The sequence below is a fragment of the Hydra vulgaris genome, chromosome 12 (assembly GCF_038396675.1).
Source record: "Hydra vulgaris chromosome 12, alternate assembly HydraT2T_AEP".
Classification (NCBI taxonomy): Eukaryota; Metazoa; Cnidaria; class Hydrozoa; order Anthoathecata; family Hydridae; genus Hydra; species Hydra vulgaris.
In genome coordinates this window covers 78,385,730-78,411,975 of record NC_088931.1, presented here as the reverse complement: position 1 = coordinate 78,411,975, position 26,246 = coordinate 78,385,730, and the positions used below count along the sequence as shown (strand labels likewise).

Genomic DNA, 26,246 nt, shown 5'->3' with positions numbered 1-26,246 from the left:
AAGTACGGTGGCCACACTCACCTAAATATTGCATGCTTTAAATCAACTTAATTCGCATTTAAAATCGCTGAGCGTTCAACCAGAGATATACAATTTTTAAACTGTATCATATGATACAGTTTGCAGAAAGGGGTTAATAATGTTCGGCAAATTACTCAGAAAAATAAAATCGTTGCGAGTGGGATACGACTCAGACATGACCTCAATATATACCCAACCATATTGATTTTAAACATTAGAAGATTGAAAAAATCTTCCCAATAAGACATATCCAACGGTATTGATTGACTAGATTTAAAAAATATGACACTAGTTCTAGACGACTCTATTCATTGTAGAGCTGCTTATTTTATATCACTTATTGTGTGCAATGAGCTAAATCTCAATATAAAGTATAGAAAAGATACTACACGTTGCCCTAAATTTATTATTGCAGAAAAGTATTCTTCTTATGGACTATCAAATGTTTCTCGACAAATTGTAAAGAACGCATTATCTAGTTCTTGTAATGAATTGCAGCGTAAAGAGATAGAACTCTTATTGGTATAATTTTTTTTTTTATGTGTGTAAGTGTTAGAGTTAGTAGTATTTTTATGCTGCAGTGAGTGTCATCTAGTGATTCATACTAGATAAACTCTTTTATGTTTCATTTACAAAGTTTACTTTATCCAAGGTTATCAAGTACCTGTTTAACAGTTGTAGACATTGGGAAGAAATTTGATAAAAAAAAAAAGCAGTACTGCAACCGAATATTACATTGAAAAAATAATAATGCCTTAGTGTAATACATGTAAACTGGCAGCGTAAAAAATACTTTTTTATACAACAACTTTTAATGTTGTTTTATAAAAATTCTTAATGATGCAATAAACTTCTTTACTGAACTTAACACTTAGGTACCGTAAACTGGGGTTTCAACCAAAATTTAGGTTTTTGTTTAGATAAACATACAATTAATAGAATATAATTCTTTACATTTACTAGTTAACATAAAAAATGGTATTACAGTTAATTGTATTTAGTCATATGGATGTTGCATTTATCTTGAATCTTAAATTCTTAAATTTTTTTCAAAGTTGCCTGATGTCCAAAGTAACCCCAGATTACGGTAATGCTAAAGATTAATAATTTTAATAAAAATTTATAAAAATAAATTATTAAAAATTAATTATTGGTCATTTTAACAAGCTGTTTTTTTGAAGTTAAAAGTTGAATGTAATTATTTTAGTTGATATCAGTTGGTCATGTTTTAAAATCACATTTTTTCAAATATACATTTCAAGTCTTTTTCAAAAATTTGGCCTAATTTCAAATTAGTAATATTGTGTCTTGATGTGCTGATTCCAAAAATAGTAATAAAATATTTGTTTAATCCAGCTAATTTTTACATTATTAATTTTTGAAAAAGTATTTATATATACACTCTAAGTATTACTGATTGTGGTTGTAAAAACATTTTTTTGTTATATATGTGGTAACTTTGTAGTTATATACCAAATGAAGTTTACTGATACCGTAAAATATATGAAAAAAATATGCTTTGCATATTTAAGAGGTTTTTAATTGAACTAAATATCTAAGCATATATAAATTGTTAGAATATATATATATATATACATATATATATATATATATATATATATATATATATATATATATATATATATATATATATATATATTTTTTTTTTCCAAATTGTTTTAATGTTTAGTGAGTTTAATTTAAAAAAATAAAATCATTTTTTCCTTATGTTGGTTCTGCTAGCTTTATTTTACTGTTTGTTGCTTTGAACCAACATTACGCATTTTAGAATATTTTTTAATGTATAAAGTAATTTTCAAAACACTTTCTTTGCAGTTTTTTATGAGAAATATTTTGTGATACGTATGATAAATGCATATTTTTTATACTATTAATGAAAAATTGCCCCCTAGTATGAAAAAAGCAAAATCAAGACAAAGTTGAAAAAATAACATTTGACAATGCAAAGTGATGATTAAGCTATGAAGAAGCCAATTGAATTTTAAAAAAAGTTCCTTGATTATTCTATTTTTGAACTTATTGTGGAGGAATCAAATAGGTATGCCATACAATGTAATTCTTCTGCCCCATTAAACTTGACATGCAATTAACTTGAGCAATTTATTGGTATTTTTATATGCAATGAGTCTGATAAAGATGCCAAATACTAGATTGTATTAAAGCACAGAATTTTATTCTGAAAAAGTTGCAGTTACAATGCCAGTAACAAAATTTCTACACTGTAGTGACAATCTGACCAGTCCTAAAAACTACACAGATTGGCTTTATAAGATCCGCCCCCTTGTAGATTATTTTCAAAAATAATTTTCAAATCTAAAACCATCAGAGTTATTATGTATTGATGAATAAATAGTTCCATTCAAAGGAAAATCTGGTCTCAAACAATACAACCTAAAGAAACTTGAGAATTAGGGTTATAAACTGTATGTTTTATCTGATATTGATGGATTGAGTTATAGCTTTCTTTTTCCTACTTTTTTGTACATATTGGTGCCATTGATATGTGCTCTAATCAACCTAATTTAAAACCTTCTGGCAATATGGTACAACTTTACTTCAGCATATTTCTAGGATCAAGTGGTAAAAACTATTCTGTGACAATTATTACACAGGTGTTGATCTTATCAAGACATTTCATGAGCAAGGAATTGGTTATTTGGGAATAGTAAGGGCAAATCGCCTTTCAAAAATAAAAATGACATCAGATCAAGTCATTACAAAAAATGGAAAAGGTTTAATGTTGTTATAGACAACCACCTGGTATTGAATTGAGGGCTATCAAATAGTTTGATGATCACAGTGTAACACTACTGTCAACTTATGAAAGTGTCAACCCAATGTTTCTCGTTTTGATCCCAAAGTAAAAAAAAGAGTAAATATTGTTTGTCCATCGTTGTTACAACTTATAAGAAGTTTATGGTTAGAATAGACTTAAATTTCTTAATTACAGAATTAGTATACGATTTAAAAACACAAATTGTTTTTCCACTTTTTTGACATGGTTGTTGTTCAACTATGGATCTTATATTGCTGTCATAGTAAAGGAAACACATTATTGAAGCTCAGAGAGTTCAAAATTCACTACCATCAAAAGCTGTTTGCTTAAATGGATATCATCATTGACCTGTATTACCGAATGATATAAAAAAGGAAAGATGAAAGAATCCTGAATGTCAGCATATCACAAGAATTTACTGTATAAACCTCGACAAAGGTCTTGAAATGTTTTATTCTGATTTTAATCAAAAAAGTATGAAACTTATGAAACTATTTTTGAATTCTTAGTAGTAAATATTATCCAATAAAATTTTGTTTTAAATTTGCAACATATTAATTATAACTGCATAAACACAAACATTTTTACACGGAATGAAACCGATGACTTAAAAAAAAAAGGAAGTTTTATATGGCTTATTTAATTTTATATTAATAATAAAGAATAGAACAAATTTGTAATATTTTCTATATATGGAAAACAGCTTAATAGAAAAAACAGATTTTTATGAAAGTCTTTACCAACGCTCTTTTTCTCAAAATAATTTTTTGAAACAATTTGCAAAATAGGCAAAGTTTGATTTAGACTGTTTTTATATGTCATAGAAAATTAATGTCAGTGTGTTACTGTTTTACTAAACAAAGAAACAGAGTTTGGTAGCTACTCCTTGTTGTGGACTATTTGCTAGGTTTCTTGTGGAGTATTTGCAAGAAGTATTTCAATTTATTATTATAACCTTAGGTCTTGTATTTTTTTTTACACTTGATTTCACATTGTTGTTTTAAAGAAACAAAGATTAAAATTTTTTTAAATTTTTTTTTTCAAATTATCTACTTCATTTTTGGTATTATTTTAGAAAAAAAACTTTTTGTATGCGGTGTTGGGTTAAATGATTTTATATAAAGTTGATAAGAAAACTCAAGAGGAGTTGAAAATCCAACATATCCAAGCTTTAAGTTAACAAGATTTTGCTGGATATATTAAATTTTTATAAAATTGTTAAAACCTTTTAAAAGATTGAAATTTATTTATCTTTTTAATTTTCTCTAGGGTTACAAGCAAAATTGTTTAAAGGCATGTTCTGCTGTAAGTTTTAGCATTGGTTTATTTACCTTCTTTTTTTTTCTTTTTAACATTTATTATTATTTTTTTCTGACTTGACCTCCCCGACACAAACTCTCCAACTCAACTCAAAACTTGACATAACTTGATCTGAGATTGTGACAGCTCTCAACTTTTATACATAAATCAACGAGCAAATTGAAAATTCCGTAAAAAAATTCTGCTCTTTAAATTTTTAGTTTCTTAAAAAACCGTGAACTCAGTTTTTATGGATTTTAAAAATCAACCATAACTAATTTCATTAAGACTCTCATAACTTACATGTTTAAAATAATACTTTTATAAAACAGTCATTAATCTAGCTAGATTAACCACTGTATTATGTATTTACATAGCAAGGTAAATACAAATACAGAATTCAAATACTTAATGTTGTATTACAAAAATTTGAGGAAATATAAATAAGTTAAATAAAGTACATTAAATATCAACTACATCAAACCTTGATGTAGTTGATATTTATGTATGCAGCTTTGATGATCAAAGCTACATCAAACCACCAACTTCATCACATTACCAACCTCTAAAGTGTTTACAAATATACGAAAACATTGATACTAGCGATACCACAACTTAAACTCTATTACAATTTTCATTAGTTAGTTTTAAAATTTAGTCGTGTTTTTTTAGAAACATAAAACTTGACAAATAAAAGTGGATAACTTAGTTAGATTGCGATCTCTGATATTACATTCCATTCTATAATAAAATAAAGTAATGTTTTGAAAAAAGTTTATTTTATGTTAAAACTTTTTTATTATAGAAATATAAAGAAATTTTTCCTTCAAAACATCCCTCTTCTTTTAATCAGTGCCATAGCATAGGAGGCAGAGCACTCCCTCAAACCTGTCATTACGGCCCCAAAATTTTAAAAACCTTTCATTATTAGGTATTACTAAAAAAAAAAAGATCCTCAAATTTAGTAAAGGACCCTCTATAATTAGAACAAGGGTCCCTTATTTTGCTACCTTTCTCCTCCCCTCTTACCGGATTAAGGGAGCTGTGAGGACAGCCTAGTAATCGCTCTGCTTTTAAGAAATTTCTTCAATTAAAACATTCCAACGTCTTCAGGTAATTAATTTTATAAATAATATAGACTTAATAAGGTCTTCAGGTAACTGTTTTTAAATGTGTCACTTGTTTTTCCCACTGTTAGAATCTGGCTCATTTAGCAACATTTAACATTGTTTATAATGCTTATAATGCATAACACTGCCAGAATATTTCAGCTTGGTATTATTTGTTATTGTCAGTGGCAGTTAGTTATTATAAGTCTGCAAAAATTTTATGATTGTAGTAAAGAATTGAAGAATAAAAGAAACTATTTCATAACTATGGCTTTGAGACTTCAATGGCTTTAATTTGCTAAATGACGTTCCAATTTACAATCATTATGAGCAAATTGAAAAGTTATGAAAACTTTAAAAATTAAAGGTTTAAAATATATTAAATTGAAAGCGTAGTAGATCAAGTGAACTAAATATTTAAAAATATGGCATCATTTTTCTTACTAAAAACTAAAGATAACCATTGTAAATTAGATACTGTTTTGAGATAGGAAAAATAATTTAATTTAAAGTTTGAGTATGATATCTAGGTAAATAATGTTGTAAGATTACACTGCCTGCTTTGCAAGCAATATGAATCTTTTACTAAAAACATTTAAAAATTTTCTATTTCGTGGATTCGCCCTGGAACTCTGTCAATTAAAAAAGACAGCGTAAGAAGCCATTGTAACAGTAAACAACATAAGGAAGCACATTTCATCGATTATTGGAGTAAATTGGGTGCGGAAAGTTTTAAAGAATAAATAAATAAAAACACTGATATTAAAAAAGGACTATGAGAAATCGGTAGAAAAGATCATGACTTACTTAAGAAGAAATTCAATGCAGTTTACTACTTGGCAAAAAAAGAACGTCCATTTTCTGATTTCCTTGATTTGCTAGAAATAATTAAAAAAAAATGGCGTTGATCTTGGTAATATTTACTCAACTAATCGAGCTGCTGGTATTTTTACAGATTACATTGGTAAAATTGCTAAAGATTCTTTCAGAGAGGATTTTATAAAGTCGAGGTATTATTCAATTTTAAGTGATGGCAGTTGTGATATTGCTACACTTGAACAGGAATTAGTATATGTGTTGTATTTCTTTGAGGGCAGTCCATGCCTTAAACTTTTGTCGGTTGAAAGCCCTGACAATGGTAATGCATGTTGTTTACAAATCTGTCTTGAACAAGCCTTTGCAAGAGTTGGAATAAATGATGTGGCTAAAAAACTCTTAAGGTTAAACGTAGACAGAGCTAGCGTAAATCTTGGTATTCATTCAGGTTTAGGAGCATTACTAAAAAAAAAAATCTCCATGACTTCAAGTAATACATTGTTTTAACCATCGTCTCGAGCTTGCATTAAAAGATACTTTTGAAAAATGTACTGCATTTGCAAATTGTGAAAACTTCTTACTAAAGTTGCATTGTCTTTATGAACAATCGCCAAAACGTTGATGAGAATTGAAACTTTTATCAGAAGCTTGGGAAAAATCCGTTCCTAAACCAGCAAAATCATTCGGTACTTGTTGGCTGGATCATAAGTGGAATGCAATAAAAATAGCTTTAGATAATTATGGTGCATACATTTCTCATATAAAGTCTCTTAGTCAAACAGATTCAAAAGCCGAACTAAAATGATTTTTAAAAGTTTGGAAAAATTCATCTCTTGTAATTCATATATCTGTTTATCTAGATGTTCTTGCACCGTTAAGACGCTTGAGTATTGGCTTCCAGAAAGATTTACATGATCCTGTAAAAGCTGTCCGCAGCAATGGATTTACATGATCCTGTTAAAGCTGTTCGCAGGGTGCAGCAATTTAATTGGACAATGGAAAAACTTAAAGATCCCTTAAATAATTCGTTAGGCAATATTTCAACAGAGCAAACTATTTTAACAAACTACAAAAAATTAATTAAAAGTATAGTCGAAAAAGATAGCAATTTTATTTGCCGAAACATTCCTTTAGAAAATTTTAATAAAACTAATGCATCTGTGCAACACATTTATACTGATATAATGATTAGTTTAACAACTAGTATGGATTTATGTTTTAAAGATATTAAGGTATCTTCTTTATTCTGTAATTTAACTTTTCTTTTAGACATTTCTTTTTGGCCAATGAACCCTGTGATTATATTTGGTTATAAAGAAATAGCAGAAGTGGTTTCACATTTTAAAGACCTCCTAAAAAGTGGGGGTGTAAAACTGATGAAATTTTTATTGAGTGAATTGTTTTAAAAAGTTATATATTTCCAATGTTAAAAGATTTGTTAGGTGAATACTATTTGAAACCGTAGAAAAAATTGTTTACATCAGATATATTTATTGCTGAGTACAGAAATGTGTTAGATGTATTTGAGTTGCTTTTACTTTGTCCATTTACAAACGCTAAAGTAGAACATATGTTTTCATGCATTAACAGAGTAAAATCGGATTGGAGAAACAAATTGAATTCACGTAATTGTCTTGAATCTCTTTTACGAATAGGTGAAGAAGGATGCAGAATCAAGAAATTCGACCCAATCTCTGCTTTGAATGCATGGTATAAAGATAAAACAAGAAGACTATCTGCTGCTCCTCATTGCCATCCGGAAAAACAAAAAAAATCTACCAATGCAAATTGTATTGACCTTTCTCTATTAACAATATCAGGTTTAGAAAGAGAAAGTGATAGTGATAACTCTGATGTATAAACTTATTTTGCTATATTTTTTTAAATAAAGTTTGTATTTATTTATATTAGTTAATTATTAAATTATATATTTTATATTTAAAACTGTCATCGAAATGCACTTTAAAGTCGTAAAAACATAAAAGTTAATAAAAATAAAATAAAATTGTTATTTTTTATATTTTGAGAATTTTAAACCACAATTTATTTTTTACTCTCATATACTTTTTATTCATAATAAATTACATAAACTAATAATAATATAATTAATTGTTAAATAGTCTATAATAAAAAAGACGGTGTTACTTATAATTACAAACTATTTTATAATATATAATTATCTTAACACAATATATTTATAATTTACATATTTTAATTTATAAACATAATTATAAGCATAACTAAAAAATAATCAAAATAAATCCCAAAATTTAATTGAACCTAGAAAAATTACAAAACTTCAGAAACGTTTACATGCATGAACATCAAAAATCAACAATTTGTAAAACTGTTACGAATGGTCCGAAAAAAATGTGCAGAAATGGTTTTCAAGAAAAACAAAATTTGAAGACGAGAAACTTTTACAGAATTTTTAATCTGCAATCACTTAATTCGCTCCTTGCAAATTATTTGCTTTTTAAAACTGAATGTGTTTCTTTGTCATAAGCATTTGGGCAATCTGTTTCTTAAAAAAATGACATTCAGTTTGCGTTTTGTCATAAAATTGGTCTTTTTAGACTTCAAATTCATCATGCTATAAAAGTTTTTTAAAAGTCAGTTTTTAAAACTTTTAAAATGTCATCTGAAAGTGAAAACTTTTATTAGTTGTGAAATTTATTTTTAGATTACCACAGTTATATATCAACTCTTATGACTAATCTCTTATATTTCTTGATAGAGTTTGCTTTTTTATATTTACATTTTTTTAATTTTTAATTTTTATGTAATTTTTTTATTTATTTTCATGCAAAGTGTGCGTGAATATACTGATATAGTTATATAGATATATTAGCACAGTGGATACATAAATTGAGTGATATACCCATTAATGCAGTGGATTGTAAATACATTGACTGATATTGTCTTAACTGAAATGAAGTATAAATAAGTTTTTGTTTGGTTAGGTCTTTTATTTAAAAGAAAGAAAAAAAGAAAGTTTTCATTTTATTCAGGTCCTTCTTTTTAGTGTTCTTTTTAGTGTTCAATGTAAACTAACATAGAAAAACTTTCTGATTACCATGCAGTAGTGTAAGTACTGTTCCATACCCAGACAAAATCCTATATTGTTTGAATGGTATGTGTACTCAAATTTAATGTTCTGCAAAACTTAAATTCCAACATTAATAATTAAATAAAATTAAAATAAAATTTGTCATCTTTTTGTTCGCTGTACAATAGGTAGTACATCTGTTGTTGTAAGAAAATTAAATACATTTAATCGTTGCAAAATAGTTGGTTTAACTTTCAAATTATGTTTAGCACATCAAAAATTAGTTTAAAATGTATTGGTACAAAATATGGTATATTATCCCACCTAGCATTGGGATGTTTAATCAATTGTTATTTGATTTAACAACAAGTTTTACCACAAAAAATGTTACTAACTTTCTGTAAAACTCGAAAAGTGTACTCTGCAACAATTTATTTAGTTGTTGTGAATTTAATGATTTAATTTGGTTCTTATTTTATGCTTCAGCCTAGCCTAATTTTTTAAACAATAGTATCTTTTTTATATTTTTAAAATAAAAATAGTTCAAGAAGATGACAATTATCAAAAGGAATATGCCATAGAATGGTAAAATTTTGTGAAAACATATATAAAAATATTTCTTCAGGTTTCAGTTCAGAAATGCCAACCGTACATTTTGCTGAAGCTTTTATTAATAGTTCTATGTAAAAGTGGGGCAGTCATTTCAGTTACCCCTTGGATTTTCTTTAAATTTTAACCAGTGGTACATATTAATGAAACAAGAAAAAATGTAATATTTGAGCTCCGAAATCCAAACGGTTTAAAAGTATGACGTTTTTAAATTCAGCCTAAAATGTTCTTTTTTTTTACCTAATCCACCATTATGGATTTTGTAGTAGTACTTTTTAATGAATAACTTAAGGTCTAGTGGAAGAATGTGGCTAAAAATTGGTACCTGACCATTTTTGAGGGTGTTGAATTCAAAAATGTAGAGAAAATGATGAAATTATAATTTTTATATGCATTTATCATACTTTTAGTGATAAAAAATTTTTTAGTCAAATTTTTTGTTCTGTTATCATGGGTTGCGCTTTCATTAATTCCCAAAGTTGACCAAGTCTTATGGCTTTAATTTTTTTTTAAATGAAGCATTAAATCTTAGGCTATTTTTATTAAAAAAAAGGCTTTGGTTTCTTAAAGCATAATAAAGATATGTCATTTTGAAATTTAGACAAAAAAATCCATTTTTTGGCTTTGATTTTCCACTATAGAATTTATAGCAATACTTTTTCTGTGAATAGTTTAAGTTCTAGAGGAAGATTATGACGGAATTAAATGGTACCTGACCATTTTTAAAGGTGTTGAATACAAAGATGAAGAGAAAATAACCTATTTCCTAATATTTGAGAATATTAAGAATTAGGTTTTAGAATGTTTAGTAACCATAGTTTATATTTCACTTATTTCAGGAGTTGTCTTACTCTAAATGTGAAATAAAAAGTCTAAGAAAGGTCCCTCAAAGAAAATAAAAAAATCATATTGCTTTGCATATTTATAATCAATATTTTCAAAAGTATACATAGAAATATAATTTGCAATACATCATATTGAAAATAAAATTTTATTATTTATTAATTATAGTAATTTAGCTTAACACTATTACTTAATGTCTATTAAGTATTGTTTCAAAGTTGCATGCTCAAATTTTAGGTCGCTCAAATGTTGTATTAAAAAATGAGAAACTTAAATGCTAATTTTTTTGAAAAATAGGAAAAAACCTGCTTTATTGAAAAAAGCTCAATAATTAAAATGAAAAGGAATAATCCGATATTACTATAAGTGATATCATTTAAACAATGTAAGTAAAATATTAATAAACTTTCTTTGACAAGATTGAAGCTGTTCAAAATAGTTTTATCTTCTTTTGAGATGTGGTACTGACACCCAGATGATGTTGATGATATTTTAACAAGAAAAATGACCTTCATTCTTGGCACCCAGCAATTATCATTCTGCTTTGGCCAATAGTATGACCGACTTGGATAATGCGGATGCATAAACTTTATCATAAAATCCTCATTCCCTTTATCAACTTCAGCAGCCATACCAAGCCAGTAAAATTTGCCGTATTTGCAAAATAGGTGTTGTGACATCATAACACAGTCAATTTCGACAGTTTCATATTTTTGATTATTGAGGAAGTCAAATTTTAGAGCAAAATCATCATGACCTTTTCATTTTTATAATTGAATGAGAAGAAGGCATAAGTTGATGGAAACTTATTGTCCCAGGAATAGTGGTTGCTATTAAAAGTCTATCAGTTTATTTCTTACTATCTTCATTTCTTCAGCAATAACGTACGCAAACATAATCCCACTGATTGACTTTTGACAGTATTCAAATTTTGCTTGAGAAGACAGTATTTGATCCTTGGTTGGACTCTGCAAGATAGCAGTTGCAATAAGTCTTTAACAACGCTACCTTTTCCATCGCATGGAGATTTGCCATGGCTTGTTGCAAAGAAATTCCAAATGCAAGGAGCAGAAAAATCTTAAGCATGGTAATATAAATTGTAAAAATGTTGAGTAATTCCAAAAATAATTTTTTTTTGTAATTGTGGGACAAAGATGAGTTTTTAAATGATTAATGGTTTTATGCATAACTTCATTGATAATTCCAACATCATGATTCAAATCATCATCTGAAATTACACAAAAAGAAGACATTTCCAATTTCATTTTCTTGTAGTAGCTGACAACTGGATGTAGAGAACATTGACTCTTGCTCCAATGGTAACTCTGTATCTCATCTTGTACTAAAAAAAATATCTAATTCTCTGCAAAATCTGTCTTTACAATAGCCTCATCAATACTAATTGTTTCTTTGAGATGCTTCAGATAGCTAGATTGTGATTTTGATATAAATGAATGAGAAGTAATTTTATCAAGTTTTTTAAACAGCAGCTCTATGAATTTATATAATGGAAGTTTTATTAATAATAATTCAGCTTTATTTGTAGTTGTCCACTGTTTGAAATCCATTGACTGTTTATTTTCATATCTGTCATAATGTTCTTTTGGATCATCATTTTGTATGAGATATTGCTGGAAATATTTTCGGGCAGCTTTTATGCCAGGACAACTATTGCATCGGTGAATCATGCAAACTTTTGATTTTCTGCTGCAGACAATCTTTTTAATGGTTTCATGTTAAAATGATTCTAGGCCTACAGCAATCAACATTAATTTAACATTTTGGTGTATTGTAAACACACAAACAGAATGTGTACCTTTTGGACCAGCAAGAATGCTGTTTATTTTTTTATTTTGTTATTAGATAAACTACCGATCTTTTAGAAGAAAGGAATTTTTATTGTTTACATTAAAAAGTTGTTTGAAATAATAAAATTGTCATCTTATGATAGTAGTTGTTCATAGCAATTCGCACAGCAACCACAACAGGTTGTCAATTCTTTAGTTTCATCTCCTATAAAATCTAAATAGTTAGTATTTGTGTAGTTTAAAATATATTTACCATGTTTTAAAATATATCTACCTTGTTTTAAAATATTCTGTTTTATGTGTTTCTATTTTTTTATTCGAAATTTGCACATTGAACATCTTATTCTTATATACATTTTTTTTTTTGCATTTTTCTTAATTTTTATTTTTTTAAATGTACTAATCTTGAAAAAACAATAGTGTGAAATGTGTAAACACATTCTGCTTTCTTTTTTTTTTTTTCTTTTTTTTTTTCTTAACTAAACTCTCAAAAGAGTTTAGTTGAGAAATTTAAGATATTCAAAATAAAAAGGTTTTAATGATTTTGAAGAGCTTGGTGACAATTGTGATAAACATAAAAACATTGTAACAGTTATTTCAGTGAAATGTGACAAAGTATTCATTTAAATATAAACAAAAATGTGTTAATTATGTTCAATTTGGAATTAAAACAAGCCCATGCATTCAGTTGAGTATTATCAGCATTATCAAAGTAAAAAGTGTCAAATTAGTCTGGATCAGCCTCCAAGGTATGATGCCTTAAAACCTTAGTAATTGTTCTGAGTTAAAAAATAATAAAAGTTTTAACACCTTTTTTGGTAATGGAGTTGTTCATATAGTAGTTAATGCTACCCTTATGAAGATGATGTAGAAATAAAAAATTGGTCATATTCAAAAATGAGTTGCCACACATTTAAGCAATTTAATTAGTGGCAAAAAAGTAAGAGGAACAGTTCATTGTTAAAACATTTCAAAATAACTAAAAAATGGCGAAATGGCAAAGCAATAAGACATTGGTAACTCATATGCAAGGAAAAAGAGTTTAGCAGCTGTTCTTTTTCACGATTCTGTAAGCTATGAAAATTAAATTATTTATTTTATTTTTACACGAAAGATTTCTAATGTGAGTTGCAGACTGATAAAATAACTGGGAAAAAAATGCAAAAAATTTTTTTTTTAGCTGAAAGTATAATCAAACTAATGTTTAATCAAACTAATGTTTAATCAAACTAATGTTTAATCAAACTAATGTTTAATCAAACTAATGTTTATAGACTTTTATAGTTTTTAAATTAAAAAAAAAGTGTTTACACAGTAAAACAGAGAATCTTGATAAGTATATAAGTCAAGTTTGGAAACAGTGTTCCAATGATGTATTTGTTATACTTGTAAGTTTTTTAAAATAATTTTTGCTGAAATAATTTAGTAGTTGATTTTTTTATAGGTAAGCAAATGGACCATGTTTTGTGAGGTAGAGTTTCCAAATGCAGTTGAAACTTTTATAAAAAATTTAAAAAGTAACAACTATCCTATTGATATTCCAGTTCAGTTTCTTCAACTTGAAAAAGAACTGAATGTTAGTAAAAAAACTCCAAATTATATGAAATATTTTAAGGGTAAAAAAAGTTCTAATTTTGCTGCTAGAGATGGTGCTATTCTAACTCATGAAGAATTTGATTCAATTGAGGATTCTCTTATCCATTTATTTAAAGTTCATAACTACATGAGTTGTATTTGTGAAGAAATAACTTTAGCAGTAATCAAGGATCGTCCACTTTTAATAGAAAACTCTGAAGTTTGCTGGCCATATCTTTGTGGCTTTAATTTAACAATTATAGATTTGTTATTATTGAGTATGTTGCTGGAATGTTTGGCATGGGTAGGCTATTTTTTGCATTTATTGAATTGTATTATTTTATTACAAATGTTTTTATATTCAAAGTTTAATTTTTTTTTTTTCAGATTCCATGTTTGACGGTGGCAAAAGAATTCTTCATTAAACTCCCAAGCATCCATAAATGGCTTTTAAGATGTACTTCTTACATTTACTACAAAAATGCCATAGAATATGTTCATAAAATGTGGCAAAAAACCAGTTCTAAATGTCAAAAAATGAAATATAAACAATACTTCACTTATTCTTTTGCTGAAAATATCACACATGGTTTGTTACAAAACTTTATTATTTATAGTTGAAATAATTAATAATATTTATATATTATAATCAATATTTGTTTATTATTATTAATTTTTAAAACAATATTTGCATTAATTTAAATAGTAATGTTATTAGGGTGTCCAGAATGTCTTTTCTGTGCATGTCCATATTCATTTGTCATTTTTTATCAGCTTATTGTATACATCAAGGTTGTGCAAAAGATATGTTTAAGTGGCATTGTAAATTATTAAATTTAAATTATTTCTTTACAATTTATGCTAAAATGGCAAACTGATTAACAGAAGGAGTACATAATATGCACAATATGTTTTTTTTTTTCAGTTTAACATTGATAGTAATGCAACATATTACCTTAGTAACACAACACAGGAGCATTATTTGATTACTTAAAAAAAATGAAGAAAAATGGTTTGAAAGACACACAGTGTCTCTCTTTAAATGAATCGCAAGGTTGAATATATGCACATTAAATAACACCATTGAATATTTTCACACTAAATGACATATTTAAATATTTGCACACTAAATGACATCATTAAATATTTGCACTCTAAATGACAACATTGAATATTTGAACACTAAATGACATTGTTGAATCTTGGCACCAGGGATGTGGAGTCCCAAAAGGACTCCGGCTTTATATCTCTGCTTTTTCTAAGTCTGTAGTGTCCAGATGCTATAAATATGTTTGTTGACTTATTATCTGCTGTAATGAAAAAATTCATGAGATTTAATGACTTGAAACTTGTTGTTTTTAAGCCCGGAGTCCTGGAGTCCCGGAGTCCTTGCCGCCATTATACCTAAGGACTCTAGGCTCAAAAAATAATTGTTTCTCTAACCTAAAAGTCTTAATTTCTTTCCTATTAGTAGTCCATAAACTTATTTATATTTTTAGAGCTCCTGGATACCAAAAACTAGGATAAAGTAATCTTTTTGTGACTTTCTAATCCGGAGTCCTTTTTGGGACTCCGCATCCCTGCTTGGCACACTAAATAAAAAATTGTCTTTGTAATAAGATTGGTTATATCATTGATTTGAAATGAAATCTTCTTAAGAATATATATGTATTTTTTTAATAGCGTTATTTTCTGCTTTTCCTTATATGTTATATTTTTATTTAGACAAAGTTTATATGAATTGAATTTTTTTCAAGTTACATTTGAGGCAAAGGGAATCAACCCAAGGCAGATGCATTGTATTATCACAAAAAACTTGCCACTTATATATGATTTGTTAGAAACAAATTGTATTAGTCCGGAAATTAAAAACTTAAAAAGTCACTCCATCGAATGGGATAAAATACCAACGGATTTAAATCCATCACAAGGTATTTTTAAAATTGAGTTTTTAATAGGTCTTAAGTGCAAAGTAAAAATTTATTTATAATTATTTTCCTTCTAATAGGGAAATAAGCTTTTCAGAAATGAAAAGAAAGAAATAGACCATTCTTTTTTCTTTTTTTTTTTTAAGAATTAAAACTTTTTTAGAGAAGAATTTAGAGAAGAAAGAATTAAAACTATAAAAATTCTTTCTTATAAATATTTGTTTTATCATTACTTATATATTTTTAAATAAATTAATAACATTGAAAAATTTTCCTAACAGGAGACTTAAATCCAGAAAGAGCTCTTCGTAAAAGACAACAAATAGAGAATATGATTTCATTAATTACACCTGTCTTAAAAAGTGGAGATAAAGTTGTTGATTTTTGTTCTGGTGGGGGGCATCTTGGTATTGTTGTGGCATACCTTAGGAAGGATTGCACGGTAAATTTAGTATAGGCAGTTGCAAATAGAAATAAATATTATTGCATGATTGACAATACAATTTTTTTTTAAATTATTGCTATTAATATTATTGACACTATTTTAATAAACTTTTTAGCTTCTTATGTTTTTATACAAAATAAACAATATAAGTTTTTATACAATATATACAATATAAATTTTAACAATAAAAAATCTTGTGACAAGAACTGCAAAGAAAAAAGTACATTTATGAAAGAAGTTGCAGTATTGATACACAGTGGTGTGTGTATATATTTGTATGGAGCAATCTTTTCTTTCATTATTCTTCATTTTTTTCTTCTTTTTCTAAAAATAAAAGTATTAAATGTTAAAAATTTACCTCGTTATTTTAAAGCCAGATTATAAGTGTATTATAAAGGCTAATCTTTACTTCATTTTTTTTTTCGTAAAGCTTTACTGTTAAGTAGTTAAATATATAAACTAATCCCATAGCTTATAAAATTTTAAAAGTTACTGTTTACTATAGCTATGCATAAAAAATAAAAATTTCACGCTTTTTTTTAAAAAATAAAAATTTTCATTACACATCAAACCACAACTGATTTTTGTGGTTTTAAAAGATACTATTATACTCAAAACAGATTTCAAAATTTTAAATGAGAGTATTACAAATATGTTTTATTATATGGTTTTGAATATAATAAACATTTATTTTTTAGGTTTTGTCCATCACCTGGCCTACTGTGCCCCTACTGTAAAACATGATATAGTTTTTAACATTACATAATTTAAAGTTTACATAAGTTAGATATTTGCAGACAACCCTCAGAATTAGGAAAAATAAGGTTGGCAATTTATTGCTGACCTAAAACTGTTAGAGGTCTGAAAAAAAAATTTTACACAAAGGGGTTACCATAAAACTTAGAAGCGAGATTGGCAAAAAATTGTCAACCTCAAACATTTTTAGGTTGGCATTGCCGAATACCAACCCTAATTCCAAGGGTTATATATATATATGTATATATATATATATATATATATATATATATATATATATATATATATATATATATATATATATATATATATATATATATATATATATATATATTAAGGTTTATGAACACTGTTTAACAGTAACTGTAAAACAGCTGTTTTTTTTTTACGAAAAAATAAAAACAGCAAACAGCTGTTTTTTAAATGACTTATTTTACTGTTTTTTTAATTGAAATTAAAGCAACAGAAATTTTCCTTTAATTTCAATTAAAAAAAAGCGTTGTAACAAAATAATAAAATGCTCAGGAAATTCTACAACTTCCTTAAAAATCACTTAAAAAGTCACAGACTTTGCTTAGATAAGGCAACAGAATCAATCATACTAACAGATGAGAGAGCAAGCGAGAACAGACAAAAAAAAAATGATTGACATCATAAAATTAAAAGTAGCCCATAAAGTGAAGTTTAGCATGACTGTCAATGAGGTTACTACTTTAAGAGGATGAAGATATTTTGGAGTTATTCATATTCATGATAAAACTGACAATGTCATGTATGGGGGGGGGGGTGCAAATTTATATAAAATTATAAAACAGTAAAACAGCTGTTTTTTAAAAACCACTATTTTTCAGAAACCCTATATATATATATATATATATATATATATATATATATATATATATATATATATATATATATATGTATATGTATGTATGTATGTATTCTGTATATATTATATATAGAGAGAGGCAAAAAAAACATTTTTTTCTTTTGGCTTTTTTTTGCGGTCAAAAAAACGTTTTTTTTTGTGTTATATATATCTAGGCATGCTGTATGGGAATGTTTATTTGTCATGTTGTACTTCCTAACAACTGTCACACTTTTATTATATATAGAAACTCTTCTTATCCTATAAAAAAAGTTACTATTTTAATTTTGTTTATGTAAATATATTAGTATATAATACCATGCCAATTTAATAAACTTCAAATGCTCAAAGAAATAAGCAATTTATTGAGATTATTAATTTCTTTAAGCATTTTTATATTGTGTAGTAATTTAGTCTTAAATTGTTTGTTTGTTATATTAGTCAAAAAAAGTAAATATCGCAAGTAGGCCCTTGTAAACAAAAGCTCTATACTGAACTTAATTTCAAGGAAAATTTTAAAAGTTTGAACTATTATTATTTACTAAGTTTTCCAGACAACCTTCATCTGATGATTTGTAATTTATTTATTCATAATTTATTTTTTTATCTGTATTTTTTTCCTATTCATTTTTTTATAGTGCTATATCAGGACACTTGTGAAATTTTTTAACATACTTTGTTGTTCAAGTTCAATTTTTAGACATAATTTTATCGCAAAAGGAACATTTAACATTTCCATTTTGCTAATTTGGTTCAGAAGTTTAAATAAATGGGCAACTTAGGTTTTATTTCTGCCCCCTGTATGGAAAGCTTAATCATAATGGATTACCAACAAGAAAAATAATAAGAAATCACTCAATTATTTAAAGATATTTTTTCTTTCTCTCTCTCTATTTATGTATATATAGATATTATGGTGCCTTGAAACCTTTTTAGATCACAGCTAATTTTAAAATCACAGCTCAGTGTTTTTAATGTGGTGTCTTTTGTGTTAATCCTTTTTTAGATTCTATTCCGGAAAAACTACAGTTTTAATAAAAATAAAAAACATGAATTTCTATAAGTTTTTTGATATCTTTTTTCAAATTTTTTATTTTGGATATATATAAAATATCCCTTCATTTGAGTACTTAGTTGATCTATTTCCAAAAAAAAATTTTAAAACAATAATAGGGACCTGTTGAATTGAAAATCAGCTTGAGCATAAACTAAATATTTGACAATTAAACTTAAATTAGACTTATATTAATTACAAAAGATAACCACAGTACATGAAAAAAACTGAGTTTACATACACCATGATTGCTATTTAGAAGTAATTTAGATTATTATTGCATAATATTGTTTTTAAAGTAAGTTTTGTTGTAAATATAACTTAAATGTATTTTTTGAATTCTTTCAATAATTTTGTTCTTAGCTTTGGAAGTCATGTTTTATTGTTGAGCAACCATTTTATTTTTTATTTGCGGCTATACTGACAGAATTGGTATTATTTTTTTATGAAATTTTATGAAATAAAACTGAAAGAGCTAAGGATGTTTATAAAATTATAAATATTACATTTCTCTTTTTTATGAATAGTTCAGTTTTTCATTAATTTTTTATTCAATTACTTAAGACCATACATGGTTTCTAATAATCAAGTTTGGCTTTTAAATATTTCATATATATATATATATATATATATATATATATATATATATATATATATATATATATATATATATATATATTATTTAAATTCAATAAATATGGCTGCGTATAAACTTTTTTGAAAAAATATATTTGTTTTTATTTCAATATATATTATTCGATATATCGCTGATCTTATGTGATCAGCGTCATCAGGTATAAAAAAATCGTTACAAAGAAAATCTTTATAAGAAAAACAAAATGTTAAAAAGATAATATTAAAAAGAGCATTAGAAAATACAAAATAGGATTAAATGTTGACGTTAGATAATCTAATAAAAAATGGCCGCCAACCTTTTGTTGTGACATTATCACTGTCATCCTTATTAAGAACATTTTCGCCACTTCCTAACGCTTGTCGAACTTTAGCTTTGTTTATTTCCAGGGATTCTCAAATTTTCAGAATATGATTTTCTGGAGCTACTGATATGGTTTCGGGTTTAACCAGTCAAATATACCTTGGCATGATTTAGATTGCTCAGTAGCACCAGAACTGGCCCATTTTCCTTTTTTACTATTTTTCTGGTGCTCAATACATCTTGATATAATTTTCGTTTTGGTTTCAATAATGTATATAGAGTTGCATGAACATTTTATTTGATAGACGCCTGGGTTGGTATTCGAAGGAAGTTTTGTTTTATTGTTACAGAATATATTGTTTAAATTTGGAGATGATGTAAATATAACTTTTATGTTTTGTTTTTTAAATTCTTTTCTAAGTTTGGGGCCAACAACTGGTATCCATGGTAGCTTTATAAATGGTTGGTTGTCAGTTGGTTGATAATTGGTATTTTTTTCATCTATTTTAATATAGTCTCTGGCGTTTTCAACAAATATTTTTATTAAAATCAATTTCCTGTTAGAGGTATTTTTGAGAACATATTCTTTTTGCACGGCTTAAAAACCCTTTGAATACGCCAGTGATAGTATTAGGATTGATATTTGAGTTTGGTTTAAGTTGAATATTAATTATTGCTACTTTTTGATGTATTTAAAATTCATAAGCTCCGTGCATTGTGTTTGTAATATTAATATCTAGAAAATTAAGTTGTTTTTGGTGGTTTTCAAGTTCAACAGTGTATTTTATGGCAGGATTTTGTTCGTTTAGGATATTTAGAAACATTTGTTGTTGTTTTATTGAGTTAAAACGAGCATGACAATCGTCTACATATCTCATGAAAGTTTTTGGTTCACATGTTTGAATAGTAGCTATATTAAGTGCTTTTCTTTTTATATTTTGTAGAAATGCTTCCGCAATAACAACCATTAAAGGTAAACCTATAGGACCTGAATTAGGTATTATTCGGATTCTGTTTTCATATAAAAAATAGCAAACACTCAACGAAAGTTCTATTAATTGGTGTATGTCTACAAGCGAAAGTTTTGTTTGAGTCTTCAAGTCGTCAAGGTCATTATTTAATAAATTAATAATAACTGGAATAGCTTCGTTAATGGGTATGAATTGATATAAATTAACTATATCAAAAGAAACTTGAATTTCATTGGGATCAAAAATAGACTTATTAATTCAAATAATTTTGTTAATGAAGCCTATGTCCGGCTTCATTAACAAAAATAATAGCTGTTTTTATAAGTGATAAAAATAATAAATTACAGTACAATTGAGAAACTAAAAATCTAGTTTAAAAAGAGTCCTGTAAAAATAAAAATAGATACCCAGAACTATGTAACTCTAAGTAAGGTTATTATTTTATAAAATAGTTTCAACCCTAAGTAAGGTTATTATTTTGTAAAATAATTTCAACCTTAAGTAATTTATTATTTTTTAAAATAATTTTAAACCTAACTAATGTTGATATTTTATAATAAGTTATTTCAATCCTAACTAATGTTATATACTTATTTTAAAATCATAGAGGTTATCTGTCTGTCTGTGGACAAATAGTTTTTGAGTTTACCGCGGAAAACGAATATAACCCACCAATTGAATTAAAAAAAGATTTTTTACTTTTTCGCTATACATTATAGTTTTCAAGTGTTCCACGGAAAACCAATAATGTATAGCAAAAAAGTAAAAATTGAACCTTATTTTAATTCAATCGGTGAGTAATCTTGGCAAAAAAAAAAAAATTTTTTATGAAGGAGTTATGGTTGTTTTATTGAATAAAAAACTTTTTAAATAATTGAAAAAAATTGAAAAATTATACTTTTATTTGACGTTTTTTGATGTCATTAAACAGTTTTTTGTACCATTTCATTTTGTCAAAATTCGTCACATAAAATTGCGTGGATAATTACTAATTTTCATTATATTTTACATTGTATTTTATATCATATTTTACATTATCTTTTACATTATATTTTGTGTTACATTATCTTTTACATTATACTTTACATTTTATTTTACATTATATTTTATGTTATATTTTACTTTATGCTAAATTATATTTTATAGTGACCGGGTATTCAACGGGCATTGTAAAAGTTTGGCAGCAGGTTACATAGCAAGCTATGTAAGGGGCAGGTAGTCCGCGGGCATTTTAGTTGTTGTGTAGTAGGCAATATAACCTGCGATTTACCGTGTAGTTAACCCGAAGGCTTTGTAATAACTATGAGCAGGCTATGAGTGAGTTATGTAGCGGGCTATGTATATCGACTTATGTCCTAGAAACAATTAAAACTAATAAAAAGTATCAACCAAATCTTTCTGCGATTGCGCGGGCTATCCTACTAGTATATATATATATATATATATATATATATATATATATATATATATATATATATATATATATATATATACATACATACATACATACATACATACATAAATACATACAGAGAGAGAAAGCCAAGGAATTAGGGTCGGCATTCGACAATGCCAACCTAACTGCCGACCTAAAAGTGTTTCAGGTCGGCAAAATATTGCCGACCTCGTTGGTAACCCCTTTGTTTCGAATTTTCGCGACTTGTTTACGACCTTTAACAGTTTGAGGTCAGAAATGTAAGATTAGTTTTATATATACAACCCTCTGAATCAGGAAAAATGAGGTCGGCAATAATTTGCCGACCTCAGTCTTTTAAAGGTCAGGTCAACAAAAAAAATTGGTACATAGGTCTTACCATAAAACATAGAAACGAGGTCGGCAATAAATTTAGGGTCGGCAGTTAAGTCGGCATTGCTTTCGGCAGTTAAGTCGGCATTGCTGTCTTTAGGGTCGGCAGTTAAGTCGGCGAATGCTGACCCTAATTCCGAGGGTTGCATATATGTAACATTAGTAATCTTCCTAGTGGTAGTAAAACAATAAAAATGTTTATACCAGGGTTCTAGGGTTTTAGGGTTTGCAAATAAGTTACTGCTTGAAATAGTATTTTGTAGTAATTTTTTCAACTCTTCTATAATGCTATGTTTAAATAAGACAGTGGAATATAAGAAAAGATTTTTTTAAACTTTTTTGCAATAAAACTTTTGTTTTATTGTTTATATATATATTATTTATTCATGCTTGAATAAAAAATTGTTATGTAGGTATTCTTAATAGAGAACAAAGAAGAATCTATTGAACGTGCAAAAGCACGAATCAAAGAATTGAGGCTTACAAATATTTATTTATTATTGTCCAACTTTGAATATTTTGACAAGCCTTTCAACATTGGTATATCACTTCATGCTTGCGGCTCTGCTACAGATCTTGTGCTTGACATGTGCATTAAAAAAGAGTAAGTTTGTAAAATATTTCATACATTTTCCAGTAATTTTTGAAATGTGTATTCAGAAAGATTTCTTAGTATATGGTCTGTCTTCTTAGCTGGCTACCGCTTTGTGAAGGAAAATAAAGTAGAGAAGCTAGGAGACAACTCAATTTGTTTAAATTAAATAGAAAACAAAAAATTTTCATTGTTATAATATCTTGGCAAACTCTAATTTTCAAATATTTTTTGTTTTATAGTTTTTCAAATGTTATAAAAATGATAAATATAACATTTTGTGAAATTTATAATTAATTTTTTCCAAATGCTTTCATTCTTACATTAGTATATCAAACAGAAATTTTAAGTATCTCGTAGTGCTATTAGTTTTGCAGTAGTTTTGAAATTTCGTGGTTTTATTTATAAATAAGTAATATACAAAATATAATATAAATAAAAGTGACCGAATTAATGCGAGAATGGTAACCTATTTGATTTATTCAGCTAAAATCGAGGGTGAAAAATAAATAAACAAACAGAGTAAAAAACATATTTTCTTTCTACAAATTGCTTAAACTTAAATAAAAATTGGTTATTAAGGTGTCTCCCAATAAGTTATTTTTTGCTTTAAGGTTTTAATAAAAGGAATTGGAATTAATTTCATGCCATCTCCATAACTTTTAAAAAGAAGAAACAATTGTTGAAACTAATTAAATTGTTGAAACTAATTAGATGAATCGAGTTTTTTAAAGCAGTCTATATCCGACGATAGCGTGAATTTTTTTTTTATATACAACAGAAGAAAGTATTTTTTTAGTTATGTTTTCAATTTGCTTACTAAACATAAATACATTATATCAGTAATATTTTCAGAAAACATTGTCGCACTAATTCTTCTTATCGTAATTGATTGTGCGACAGATACATTGTTGAGCTCTTTTTCAAAATGTTTAACTAAAAATATTTTTCTTATTGTAAAGATTTTTCTATTCACCTAGTTTTACGGTGAACGATATATTTACCTTTTACTGCCGCAAATAATTTTGCATTTAGGGTAAATTTAAATCTTATTCTTCAAGTTCAATATGTAAGGTCTTATTCAATGTATTCAATATATAACCGGTGGGAAAGTTTCAAGTTCAATATGTACGGTAATCTTGTTCAATGAATAAGATATTCGATATATAAGTTAAAAGTTTTTTTAATATATTCTATGCAAGTTATTTTAAATTGTTTATTTTAGGGCTTCTTTTATTGTTTGTCCTTGTTGCTACGGAAGTATCCGACCAACGGGAAATATTGTTTACCCAAAAAGCAAAAAATTTTCTTGCCTGACAAATGAGCAATACTTTTTACTAGCACGATCTGCTGATCATACATCATCCGATGAACATACTTCATTAAACTGCGAAAATGCCTACTATAAGCAAGGTAAAAAAGGAATGTTGTTTGTTGACCACGACAGAGTTTTAGATGCAGAAACAAGAGGTACTTATAAAACACAGATTTATTTAATGACACCAGAAAGTTGTTCACCAAAAAATAATATTTTATTTGGCTTTATTACAAATTAACGATTTGATTTATAACGACTTATTTATGCGCCAATACGACACGTATCGATAAATTGTTTGTATTCAAATTTTTAATTCAAACTCCTATAATTCGAAAAATCATTTAAATTGAAAAAATCATTTGGTCCATTCAAGGTTAACTAATCAGGGTTGAACTCATATAGATCATAAATTTTTCAAAATCCTTTGAGGATTCGAATTACATGAGTTCAACTACATGTACCTAGTCAAAATTTTTACGGTTATATCCTATCATGCGTTTTTACGATTTTAATGTTACAAAAAGCGATTAGTTGGGGAGAAAATGTTATGAACAAAATTTTATAATAATTTTCTAATAACCTAAGTGATTAAAAAAAATTGTTTTATAAGAAATAAATTTTGTTGCTTAATAGTTTTCGAAAGTTTGTTTAAAATAGTCACAGGCCATTCGCCATTCAAGCATTTTAAGAGTTTTCTACGCAAGAAATAATCGTTTAATTAAATCACGTATTAACTGCGGCTGTGAATAAAATACTTTGAATGTGTTAATATTAATTATTTAGGTGCGTGTGCAAAATTGTTAAACTATTCAAATATTTAATTATTATACATCATTGTAAAGAGCTTTTAATCAGTATTACAATGGTGAGAAATTCATAAAAAACGAATGATTCTAATAAACGTTATGGCCACTTTAGTGACGAAAATTCGTTATAAGGAATGCTTAAGAAAACTGCAACCAACTTAAAAAATTAGTGTTCGGCTTAGGGGTCGTCCATAATTTTGTACGCCAAAAATTTTGAAATTTGACACCCCCTCCCTCTCCCCTGTTGCCATGCGTACTTTTAAGTCCTCACCCCTTTGAAAAGTACGTACGTTTTCAAATATCTTTCCCCTCCCCAATTTCTTTATTTTTCAATAAAAAAATTTTATTGAAAAAAAAAGGCGTAGGTACCTTAGATACTTTAAACGACCCCAAAGTCCTTCGTTTGCGGCACAGGATCCTTATTAAAAAAACGTCTTCAAAAATATATACAAATATTAATTTTAATAAAGTTAAATTCTTTTCTAATATTTTGTGCGCTTGGCTAAGAAGTTAATCGTTCAAACTTCGACGGCGGAGACCTGAGTTCGATTCCCGGTCAAGTCACATTGTACTTTTTTTTGTTTTAATGACGATCAAATAAAAATAAATTATACTTAAGGCGGACGTTTTTTCAGACAGCCCTCTTTAACCCCTTAACTGTGGCGTAAATTTAAAAATCGCGTTGTTATTTACGGCAAAATATTTTGTTAACGATTTCTTCAAACTGTTTAATTAATTTTCGTTTAGTACGCCGAAAATTGCACAAAAAAAAAACAACCTAATAGCATTTAACATTTCTTGCTAATATCAACGAGGAACTAAATTTTTGGTACCATTT

The 26,246-nt window shown here is 27.0% G+C and overlaps 1 protein-coding gene across 2 annotated transcripts; it reads left to right on the top strand.

Moving 5' to 3' along the window:
- The first annotated feature begins 153 nt into the window (after positions 1 to 153).
- On the top strand, positions 154 to 24,855 carry LOC101237670 (glutathione S-transferase C-terminal domain-containing protein). 2 transcript variants are annotated; one of them, XR_010642727.1, is made up of 8 exons: positions 154 to 543; positions 4,088 to 4,123; positions 13,796 to 14,230; positions 14,314 to 14,515; positions 15,684 to 15,857; positions 16,136 to 16,296; positions 23,106 to 24,412; positions 24,510 to 24,855. XR_010642727.1 is itself a non-coding variant. In XM_065814548.1 (8 exons), the coding sequence occupies exons 1-8, from the start codon at positions 304 to 306 to the stop codon at positions 24,838 to 24,840; spliced, it is 1,770 nt and encodes a 589-aa protein (XP_065670620.1). In that variant the 5' UTR covers positions 154 to 303; the 3' UTR covers positions 24,841 to 24,855. The 2 variants fall into 2 exon arrangements, 1 of the variants encoding a protein (XP_065670620.1); XM_065814548.1 differs by having other exon boundaries at positions 23,106 to 23,296.
- The last annotated feature ends 1,391 nt before the right edge of the window (positions 24,856 to 26,246 follow it).

Bases quoted from the DNA above. Each gene is read 5' to 3' on its own strand.
- LOC101237670 (XM_065814548.1), top strand. From the start codon at position 304: ATGACACTAGTTCTAGACGACTCTATTCATTGTAGAGCTGCTTATTTT. The intron at 4,124-13,795 runs GTAAGTTTTAGC...ATTTTTTTATAG, and splicing joins GTTTAAAGGCATGTTCTGCT to GTAAGCAAATGGACCATGTT. The intron at 16,297-23,105 runs GTAAATTTAGTA...ATTGTTATGTAG, and splicing joins ACCTTAGGAAGGATTGCACG to GTATTCTTAATAGAGAACAA.